A 12580-nucleotide genomic window follows, 5' to 3' on the forward strand; every position below is an offset into this window, starting at 1 on the left:
TCCATTGTGTGCAGATACGTAAGAAATTATTTTCTAACCTCTGCTTCTAACTTGTCTTTTTGCTAAAAATTATTTATAACTAGTAAATAAATTTGCCATATAATTTTTAAAACTAAAAACTTATTCGTATATAATCAGACTTGGAATAAGATCTGCAGAATAAAAAAAAAAAAAAAAAAAAAAGTTTCTTCAGTTTTAGCATATGAACGAAAATTAACACAACTATTCCTGCACCTTTAATTAAATCAAGGTGTTCTAAGGTCTATTTAGCTAAAACGGAAGTTCGCAGTTGCATAGATAATTCTGTTCTTACACAGGTTCATATACATAGGATCATGTATGAATAGAAAAGATGATTCGGAAAAGAAAGTCAAAAGTAGTAGAAAATGATGAGTTCGAGGGGAATAACGAGCAGGAATTAATGGAAGGACAGGGTTTGTATAGAAAAAATAACTCGGCTATGAAATGTATGGAAGATAAATACGAAGTTGAGGGAGAAGGAAATAGAACAGAAGGTACAGAATTGAAAATTTTTGAAAAATTGAAAAGTTCTTCTTATTCAAACAATCGAGCACATGTGCAGGAAAACAAAATTGAGGTAAGAAATTTTGCTGAAATTGAATGTGGTGCAAGTATTGAAAATGAGAAAATTTCAGAAAGAGAAGAAACTATGCAAAGTTTAAATACAATGGACCAAATAAATTATTGTCACTCTGGGAATATTAATAGATTGAAAGCTAATAAAAAGAATGAAGCAAAATTTAAAGGAATTGATGAATTGTGTGATAAATATGATAAGGAAGTACAAAATTTGCTGGAAAACTTCGACCATTTGAGTTTTTCCTGGTTATTTAAAAATCCTTTTCACCCAACAATCGGCAGAGACGAGAAAATGTAATGAAGAAATCAAAAGTTTTATTTATGAAAACCAGAGGAGGGGTACAGAAACTCATACCTGTACTTATATGCTTATACATATATGCTCATATAAGTATTTAAGCATATCTCTCTTCCATGGATTATATACTTTCTCTTTCATTTCCGTTTTAAGTGTTCGAATATTTTACTACTGTGGTTTCTCCTTTTTGCCATATTTAGGATGGGTCATAGGTGATAGCAATATATATTTCCAAAACAAAATTTGAGAATTTTAGGTGGTATGTTTTTTCTACCTTTTTATACGTCAATCAGTGGTATTTTCATTTATTTATTTTTTTTCTTCATATTTTTAGCTTCAATTTTTGGATCCTTTTGCAAAGAAAAAAAAAATAATAATATCGTAACGGTAGGTTCTCATATGGAGAATTATGAGTGCACGTGTTAATCCTTTTCTGTCTATCATTATTTCCGGCTTTTCTCATATTTTCGCATTTTTCATTTCACAGCTACGAATTATTAGTTCCATTCAATGTGCCTTCTTCGGGCTAGTTATTATATTAATAGTGGCAGTGATTAACAGTAAGAAAAAAATATAAAAGAAAAAAAGGAAAAAAGAAAAAAGAATAAGAATAAGAATACTAAAAGAATCCAAATTTTTTTTTTCTAGCACTCGTATTTTATACATTTCTTGAGTAACACATCATAAGGTCTTTCCCATGTTGTTTTACCACATCTTTTCTGTCCACCATTTTTCTTATTTTTTGTAAAGTGAATAACCGAAGTGCTCTGCAATGCAAATATGACGGAATATCATTTAAAAAAAGTAAGAAATTGAAAGAAAAAGTAATATATGGCAAAAAAAAAAAAAAAAAAAAAAAAGAGCATCCGAAAAATACCCGAAAAACTAAAATAATATTCCCTGTTTTACCTCAGAGCTGGTGAAGGACGCGAAATACAATGTTGTATTTTTTGGACCCATGAGTACGGAAGACTGGATGAATTCGAGATTGGCGAAAAGTATGAATTTCCAATTTAATCTTTATATAGAAATGGATAGATATTAGTGTATATAGACTTGTGTATCTATAACCATGTATTCTTATATACACTCAATTCATTTATGTACTTATGAATTCTCAATTTGCATCATAAAAAAAAATTCAGTCTCGGAGGATCTACAGTTCAATATATACACTATTAGCTACCCAAATATTAAGAATCGAATAATCAAAAGAAAACACCATGTATTTTTGAAAGACGCCTTATCATGCGCAAAGCTGAAACATTCCTATGTTATCCTATTTTCATTTCAAATTGAAAGTGCACTAAATTTTACAATACCCTTTCTTGAAGTAATAAGATAAAATATGGGCTGAACAATTCTAAATTTGTTGTTCTACCTACTTATCCTTTTTTGTTGTACGAAAATGACAACAATTAGCCAAGAATTAGCCCCAAATTAGTCAAAACTTAGTCAAATATTAGTGCAGCGCATAGAAATTAGGAAACACAAATTATACACAATACAAATATTTTTAAATGGTTTACCTTTCTTTGAAGAAAAATGAAATTCTAGGATTTTTAAGCTTCTCTAAAAAATTCCCAAAAATGGTGATCCAGAGAAAATAATGCACTGAGAAAAAAATGAATATTACGTTTGTTATACATTTGTATCCAATGCAAGGGAATGGCCAATAACAGAAGTAGCCACTCATGGGATCAATTTTCGACCAACAAGATTAAATTCATATTTCTCATTTCTTTAGGCACCCACATTAGAGAATAAGGGACAGGAAAATATAATTTATTTTACTCCTACTGAAAAAAGTTTTTATGACATATACAGCTCTATAACTTTAAGGATGTGTAGAAATGAACAAAAAAAATACTACAATATTTTGCATGTAATACATCATAGCTTCAATAAGTACCGGATTAGATGCGTGGTAAAGAAAAATACCAAATATGGGCCATATACACGCCTCATCTTTTTTCAGATATGCACTTATGCACGTATACATATACGTATACATATTTGTATATATATATATATATATATATATATATATATATATATTCCAATTTGCTTGACAATTAGTTCCTTTTTCTTAAACCCATATACAGTGCAAACATGCAACATTCTGGACTGAATTGTTATGTTTACATGTTCTTGTGAACAACGGGGACATATAGTGGATCACACGTTATAAAAACTTCGTGAGATTTCCGTGCCCATATATACTTTTGCTTATTCATGAGAATACCTGTCACTTTAACGCACTAAATGGAATTTTTTTTTTTTTTTTTTTTTTTTCAATTAATGCATTTATAATATTTTCCTTCCCCTTTTTTGAACTAATCGTAATATAGAAAAATTTAGCAGAAGACTATAGCATAATAATGAATAATTTTAACTTCAACACTATTGGGGTTGATGATAAAGGAACTAAATATGAAGATGACGATTTTAAAGAAGTAATTGATGATTTTTATCAATACTTAGCATTTGTTCGTGATATTATTTCACAGAAGAATTTAGAATTTTATAGAAAAATGCTATGCAAAAATATTATGTGTGATTCTAATGGATCAGCATGTGTTCTTTAAGAATAAGAAAAGTGCCCAAGACTTGGATTACATGTTTTCATATATTTGTAAAATATGCAGCTTACGTTAGTAAAAAAGGAAAAAGAAAAAAGTTTCATTTTTTAAGCCTTTTTTTTTTTTTTTTTTTCTCTCAAACATTCTGGTAGAACAATAACTTGTCTAAGCCATTTTAAATTTGTTAAATGTTTAAAAATTAAAAAAAGAAATAGTTAAAAGATGAAGTGATATATATATGTCATATCTTCAAAAGGGATGTTTTCCTTTCTTACAAATGTAAATAAACACATCCAGCAAAAAGATGTAACACTTTTTTCCCACAAACATGGACACGATTTAACATGTAGCACATGAACCAAATTAAAAACGGGTGAAAAGACATAATGCCAAAATAAAGAAAAAAAAAAAGAAAAAAAAAAAAAAAAAAAAAAAGAAAAAAAAAAAAAAATAATAACATCTTAGATTGTTCTTTAAACGTCCTTAAGAACAAAAAAAAAAAAAATTCACATAAAAATATATATTTATGTGCACATATGTCCATGCAGCATGCTGCGTATTTTTAAAAAAGAGCAATAGAAAAAGGTACCAAAAACATATGCACGAATGGCTTGACAGATTTAAAGGAACGTTTATTCATCACATGGATGCATCATATTATGTAAAAATTCAAGTGATGGGTAAGGGAAAAAGAAATAATAAATAAGACAGAAAAAAGAATAATAAAAATGAATAACAATAGCAATAAAAATATCAATTATGACAAGCAGTAACGGTAAGAATAAGTAGTCATCAATTCCTACAAGACGTAAATGATGTCATCTAATTTCAGCACGCAATTTTCGTGAGGCTTGGTATAAATGTAAAAAGGGGCATATTTGTCTCCCCTTCTGTATAAACCAATTGTTATGATATTTTTTTTAGATAAATAATAAAATAGGTCGCGGAATGTTTTAATTTTTTTAAAAGAAAAATCAAAGTACTTATTCAAGTCACATATATAAATTGTGCTGATGTGTTTTATGAGACTTTTCAATGTATCATTACACACTGAAAATTTGGTGAAACTTTTGTGATGTGTCATGAAGTTATATAACATGGTTTCACATATTATATTACTTGAATAAAACCTTGAACAATTTACATAAGGAAAAAAATCACTATATGAAGATTTTTTGTCTTTTAATTTTACCATTTTATTTTCCTCAAGAAAAATAGTATTAGAAGGGTTAATTAATTCGGTCATTATATTATTTATATAGTAAGACTTTTTTTTTTTTCGCATCAAGTGAATAATCTTTCTTGTTAATATTATATTATTCATGTCTATTTCGTTTATTTCATCTACATTATTTGCTTCCGTGGGAAGAATTAGTATATAATATGCCTGAATTAAGCCAGCGTTTAATATATTATAATCATCCAAAGATTTACATTTTATAAACACAACATTATATTTACACAAATCATGTATATTTATGGTAGGTATTTCATCAGTTAATATAATTATGTTGTATCCGTATTTACGATTTATCATTTTAATTAGGTCTATAATATTCGATGGGCAATTTATTATTAGCAATAATTTATTATTCTTACGCTGGGAGAAATATTTTTCATAGGCTTCCACGTACGAATATACTATTGCATTCATTTTAAAAGTAGAATTGAAATTATTCTGCTTATCTTTCTCTTTTAGTGTTTCCTCTGATTTTTGAAAATTGCAATAATTATTTAAATACTTTTTTTTTTTTAATTTGTTTTTATGATAAAAATAATTTCTATGCTTTTTTATTATCTGTGAGTGATCTAAATGCAACAATTTCTTGTCCTTACAATTAGATGTTAAGAATTCTCTGCACTTCTTTTCCCCTTTCGAATATTTGTTCATTGAATTTCCATGTGTACACAGTTCGTTACTGGGCAAAGTATGACTGTTTTGGGGACCATTCCTCAGGGAAATATTCCCATGAGGACTCTCCAAGTAATGTAATGTTGTCGTGACATGATCTTTCTTATCATCTTTTCCTAATTCTGTGTCTATATTAAATTCGTTTGTAATGCAACTACTAAAATTACAACTTTCAAAGGTACAATTTTTAGTATCACAAATGATGTCGTGAGGAGTTTTCTGGAAATATTCCCATTTTTCACAATTTTTATATTGTTTTGCACTCCCTTGATGGATTCCAATAGAAGAATTGTTTCTAGAAGGAACCTTGAAGCCTGTTGAATCGTGCTTATCATTCCCATGCTCATATATAACCTTCCTGTTTTTTTTCCCAAGCAGATAACTCTTTTTTGAAAAAAAAAGCCTCGAAATTTTATAATTCCTAAATAAATCGTGATAATTTACGGCCATTATATTGGCATTTTTTTGAATCAAACTTGTATTATACCCATGAGGCATGTTTGATATATTCCGCCTTACATTTGCTGTAAAATATTTATTGAAAGTTTGTTTAGTTTTTATAACAGATTTCAAATCGTATGGGATATTCTCTTTCTTTTTGCTTTTAATTTCAAATAGCCAATATAGACTTTTTGCTATTGATAAATATTTTATAACTTTCTTAGAATTTGCAATAACTATACATTTGTCATTTTCTTGTATGGCATAATTTTTTCCTAACAAATTCAGGTAACTTTTTAACTGTTTATTGTTTCTATGTATATAGCTGTTTCGACCCCATTTGGTGTTGGTTATGGTGTGAATTATATTGTAATCCCAATTCTTTAAGTCCTCAATGTATTTATTTCCCCTAATGGAATATGATTGGTGTACTTTATTATTCGTAGTATTACTTCTATCAATGCTTATGCAAATATTGTCTTTACTTTCCATGTTACTCGAATTATTTTTTTTTCTCCTATGAGGAATATTTCCATTTATTTTATTACCCTTGTAGGATTTATCTGCATATTCACCTTCCCTACAATAACCAGTTTTACACATTAAATTCTTACATTTTACGTCACCCGAATTGTATAAATTTTTCTTATTGAAATGATATTTCTTGTGTACATTTAACAAATCAAACTTTTTAGTTGTGTGTGTGTTTAAATTCTCCTGCTTCATATGACAATTTTTACATCTATTTGAAGTATTCCTACTTTTATGTAATGACGATGGCACATAGGTAGTACACATATGAGAATACCTTTTTAGCAAATGCAAGTATATAAATTTAAACTCTTGATGCCTTTTCTTTCTTCCCTTAATTAATTTAATGACGTTATGGGTAAGAGAATTCCTCTCAGTGAGAAATATATTTTCATTGTCATTTTCGATACCGATTAATATAATACCGAGGGATAAATATAATTTATAAAATAATTTATCGAATTTTAATCCAATCATGTTTTTATGAGCTAGGAAGGAAAAAATTTTGGTTCTAGATCCCCTACTATATTCACTTATATATTTTTTTAATGGAAAAGAAGAGTGTTTATCATCAAATGTATACAAAAAATTAGCATCATATTTGTATGCTGTAAACAAATTTAAAATTAATGTTATAATCCCTGGATACTTTGCATTTTTAACTATTAAGGAATGCTTTAAATTGACAATGACAAAATTTTCACATCCAATAGATTTCACAATATTCGAAACACTTTTATTTCGTAATTCAATCACAGCGTTTTTCTTTCCATGTAAGAACTTTTTCAGAATTAACAATCTTGTAAACGATTTTGTGTCTATATTATAATGTCCATTATTAAATTTATCAGAAAATAAAAATAAATAGTAAGCATTCTGCGCATTGATACTGTATAATAAATTTGTATTCTGTTTATCATTCAAATCAAAATTTTTAATATATAGAGATATACAAAAATGGTCTGCTACTTTTATTTGCTCTTTATAAAAACTTATAGGATAAGTAGTTAAAATATGAAATTTTAGCTTATTTCCATATGCAATTGACTCAAAAAGAAAAACGTTTAATTTTTGCGGTTCCACTTCTCCAATTAGTAGAATAAATTTCTGATTATTCCTACTAACTTTTCCATATGTTTTTTTTTTGGAAAAAATAGAAATAATTAAATCATTAAATTGTATTGGAACCCAAATAAATGTCCAAAATATAAAAATAATACACACTACTTTACTTAATTTGTTAATTGGAAGTATATCACCATATCCAACTGTTGATATCGAGATTATAGAAAAATAGAAATAATCTAAATAACTGTTAAGAAAATATCGAAAATTCCCATCTTTCAAATTAAAAGGGTGAATAGCCTGAATTGTATAAATAGTTGATGCAAACGCATTACACAACAAAAGTACTCCAAACACAATTCTAACAATTTTAATTTCTGTATTTGTTAAAATGGAATTTTGTTCTATTCTGACATATGATACATTTAGAAATATCTTTATGTTTCGTAAAAACCCCATTATAAAGTATATATCTATTTTATTATCAAGCACAAAGAGATATTTCGAAAAAAAAAACACATTTGGTGCACTAAAAAATATATCTATTAACAATTTCGATTTCATCATATAAAATTTAGATTTATTATAACTAAGAATGACCATTACTAAGTCGATATAGGATGACGACAAAAGAACAATTAAAATGTTGTATATATATGCGGGTATTTTGTCAAAATTCCAGATAGTATCATATGTATCTCTCCTCCAGTAATATAGACTGATATACCATATTAATGCGTATAGCGTATCTCTTATGTTACAGAAGTAGTAGTTAAATGTACTATTATATATTTTTAACATATACAATTCCACTTTTTTATGTTTTTTCTTTATTGAATAATATACTTTCTTAAAAAAAAATTTCTTAATTAATTTTTTATACTCAAAGTCATCGGATTCTTGCATAGTTCTATTTCCGTTGCCGTCTGTATTATTCAGATGAAACAAATTTAGAAAACTTTTCCTTCTACATTTATTCACTGCATATATGTCCATAAAATATAAGTAGTATATTACTATAACTGATAATTTTATTGAAAAGCCTACTATTATGCATACAATACAACTTACAAAGTCAACATTTTCTCCAGCAATGAATGGCAGTTTACACAGATATAATCCGTTCAAGACAATCAGAAAATATTTAAAAATATTTACTACTAAAAAGAATACATCGTTTATCGATAGTAACCCACTTTTCATGTTTTCATATTTTTTGAGTATACATCATGGGGGAAGGGGAAAAAAATTCTACTACTTTTTTGAAAAAGGAGTTCATTTTTCAAGTTCACACGTATGCATATGTTTATATATATATATATATATAAACATATGCATAGGTGCTGCAAGACATGTCTGCTTTCATCCGGATATAATTCGTATTTTAAAGATCCGTGCAAGTAATAGTATTCTTCCTTTTTTGTTTTATTTCATAATGTCCTTGGGAAGCTACACATAAGCATGCACTTATGTATGTGTGCGCTTGTGATATTTTAGCATAGCAGAAATGTGTGTAGTGGTCTGCTCCTACTTTTTATATATATGTATATACATGTGCATATTTTCATTTAATATGATTCGTTCTACCTCTATAGTGCATTCATCATATTGTCCTTCGTTACTACATCTAAAAAATGATTCCATTCTTTCTTTTTATTACGCTATTTTGCAATTATTTATAGAATAATGTGAAAAAGATCAAAGGAACTAGTTCATACAGAGTACAAACATGTATTAATATGTAAATAAAGAAAAAAAAAAAAAATATATCCTTAGCATAAATTTCTAGTACAGCAAAAATTATAATACTACCATCCGTGAGAATAATTAAAAAAATGACAAACTTTGGTAAAGCTATATTTTGATATAGAATCAGTTAATTTTTAAAGAGAAATATATAAGGTTGGTAATAGGGTAATTATTCTCATAATAAAACAAATTATTTATTATAAATTTCTGCTAAACAGAATTATACATACCCACACGAAAGACAAATACATACATTGTTAAATAGCTATGTAATTATGTGATTGCATAATTGTTCGATTATGTCATTGTGGCATTGTGTGATTACATGATTATATCTTTGTAATGACGCATTCACGTTTCATTAACATGGAGATATAACAAAAAATATAGGGAAATGCCTCTATGTCATAACATGTTTAGTTTCAAACGTTTCATGAAGCACCTACTAATTCGGAAACAGTAGGAATGGGATATTATATTGTATTTGTGTTAGCTTTATTTTCATATTTACTTCTTAGTCCTACGTAAACACGCATAAGCACATATATGTCCATAATATATAGTACACCTAGATATCCTATAGCAAATGTACTTGGGAAAATATTGTAGAATACAAAGCGCACAGAAAGACATTGAAAATTGGAAACAGCGGTGTGCAAAGTGCAAGGTGCAAAATGTGAAAGTATGCAAAATGGACAGCTATCCATAATGTAAATGTCAACGTATGAGCTTTATATGCATTAAGTAATTTTAACTATTTTCAGTTTTCATAAAATGGTAAGGTGTGAATTTTTAAATTTTTACACAATGTAGCATATTTACATTTGTCTAAATGCACAAAATTTTATACTTTTTAAAAATCTTTTTAAATTTAAATATTTATGTTGTTCACTTTTAACGCTTATATATGACTATTGCTTTGGAATTTCTCCCTAAATTCTTTAAAAGGTATATTTATTTATAAACATATTTTTTTATTATTTTATTTATTCCAGTGTTTTTACTAAATGTCTACTGCATTTATATTATGGTTTAAATACATGACATACGGGGAAATCTCATATATATGAATTGTCATTTTTATGTAAAAATTTTTTGCCATTTAATTGCATTTCAGCTTTTGTACATTTGCACTGGAACACCAAAAAATTAAGCATGAATGATGTCCTATAAAATTGCTATATTTTCTTTTTAAAGCTTAAAGAAATGTAAAAAAAAAAAAAAAAAAAAAGAACGCTAAATTCTGGTTAGCTTTAGGATTGGTAAAAACTATATTTTACACATTTGTCTATACAAATACAATATACAATTGGGCACGTTTTCAGCTGATCTTCATTTCGCGTTTGATTTTTTTGTCATCATTGATAAAATTTGTTAATAATGTATGTTGTTTATATTTGGTCAGATTTAAGAAAAGCATAAAAAAAAAGGGAAAAAAAAGGACGTGATATATTACTTATATACATACTGGTGGTTCAAATATTTTGCATGAATAAAGGCATTTCCCAATTGTTAGGTAAAATCAGTTATCTAAAATATGCCATATTTTACAGTTACAGAATTTTCATATTAGTCTATATGATGTTGTTCTTTGTATAAATGTGAATGGCAATAATGTGAAAAAAAATCGTTGTAAATAATAATCTTACTCTAATTAATCGTGTTTCCATTATTCCTGAGTTTTGAAATTTTTTTTTTTTTTGATATAAAAAATATGCCAATTTATTGGCAAAATGTTTAATATTTCCAGCAAAATAATATGGACTCAAATGGAAAATCCACTCCCCCCCAAAAAAATGATTAGGCTGACTATGAAACTGTTTGATAATTTTAATGCATAATTTTTAATTAAATGTTTTTTTGTTTCAAAGAAAACATGCGTTTGATTTTTCATTTACATTGGGATTAATTTAGGTACACACAAAAAAGAAAAAAGAAAAAAATAGTTCATATATGTTTTGTGCTTAGGTATATTTTAATCTAAATTACAAACATGACGGAGATGTTAAAAAAAAAAAAAAAAAAACTAAAACTTTAAACGTTTAATTAAAAGCTAGCTACGCACAAAAAATAACGTAACCTATGCGAAGGGTGGGAGGGGGGGATATATCTTAACTGTGTAACTGGCTAAAGTTTAGGGTTTAGGATGTTTTATATTTGTCGTATATATTGTAAATTTTTCTGGCAAAAACCTTATATATTATGGGTTATGTTATTTCAACGTACAGAACAAACTTTGCCAGCCTATGTTATTTACACTTTGTAAGAAAGAAAAATTATGCAAATAAACCATTTTTAATCAACGTAAATTTTGCTATACATAACAAAAATGCGTGCTTTTTTTGTTTTTAAATTGGTTTTTGTGTTAGCATGGACTCACGTTGCAAAGAAAAGTAATGTACCCTCAATATTTTATATTAATATAGATACACATATTCGTAAGTTGCAAAAAATAATTCAACAAAAAAAAAATTTGAAAAATAAATTTCTCAGTAGAATATATGTTAGCTTTAATTTTAACAAATAATCATGCTTGTTCTACTTGTGTAATTAAGCGAAAAAAAAAAAAAAAAAAAATTAAATCCATATAAATTTATATAAGTGAATATAAATACAATATATAACAAAGTTATGAATGTGAAGAAAAATTTTGCAAATAATTATTGCTTACGATTTTGTACATTTACCCCTTTGGAGCGATAAAAAATGTAAATGTACATATATATATATTTTACAAATAAGCATCCCATGGGGATTCTTATTTTTTTCTTACATAGCTAAATGAAGTATAAAATGAAAAAATTTTGAGCTATGCGCTTATGTTTTTGATGGACTTTTTTTTTTTTTTTTTCATCACACTGTTTTTTTAAATAAGCATTATTTAGTTCAAATTTTTGCTTTATAAAAGGTATATATTTTGTTATATATAATATATATAATTGAGTGACCCGAATGTAAAAATGCGTATAAACAAATACACGAACTGTTTATGAGATATATATTTAAAATGTTTTTAGTATTATAAGCTAATAAAAAGAATTTTTTTTATCAGGCATTTTAAAAATATATATTTTTTTTTTTCCCCTTTTGCATATGCAATATTTAAAAAAATAACGTATATATATATGTAATTATATATAAATATATAAACAAAATGAAAAGTTAACATTTATTATACATTAATGAATAATATTCATTATTTATTAATTTTATGAAGATTCAAAATTAATCCAAAATGAGAAGATTTCTCCATGTAATATAAATGCAAAAGGCATTTTTTATTTTTATTTATTATTTTATTTTTTCATTGGGAATAGTACATTTATAATTTCACAGAATCTGTATATTAGAATCCTTAAATAAATTTATTTTATTTGAAGAAAAAAAAAAAATAAAAAAAAT

At 26.6% G+C, this 12580-nt stretch overlaps 2 protein-coding genes across 2 annotated transcripts; one reads left to right on the forward strand and one right to left on the reverse strand.

Moving 5' to 3' along the window:
* Nucleotides 1-352: 352 nt before the first annotated feature.
* On the forward strand, nt 353-3486 carry PGO_124270 (hypothetical protein, conserved; the record flags this gene model as incomplete). Its single annotated transcript, XM_028689217.1, has 10 exons — nt 353-894; nt 1052-1110; nt 1233-1285; nt 1386-1458; nt 1649-1702; nt 1813-1896; nt 2044-2231; nt 2440-2490; nt 2646-2825; nt 3250-3486. 10 exons carry the CDS (start codon nt 353-355, stop codon nt 3484-3486), a joined length of 1521 nt encoding a protein of 506 aa, XP_028545018.1.
* Nucleotides 3487-4279: 793 nt separating this feature from the next.
* On the reverse strand, nt 4280-8632 carry PGO_124280 (potassium channel; the record flags this gene model as incomplete). The annotated part of the gene is made up of 1 exon (XM_028689218.1): nt 4280-8632. The coding sequence occupies one exon, from the start codon at nt 8630-8632 to the stop codon at nt 4280-4282; it is 4353 nt and encodes a 1450-aa protein (XP_028545019.1).
* Between the last annotated feature and the right edge of the window lie 3948 nt (nt 8633-12580).

This window comes from Plasmodium gonderi, assembly GCF_002157705.1.
Source record: "Plasmodium gonderi DNA, contig: Chr12, whole genome shotgun sequence".
Taxonomy (NCBI): Eukaryota; Apicomplexa; class Aconoidasida; order Haemosporida; family Plasmodiidae; genus Plasmodium; species Plasmodium gonderi.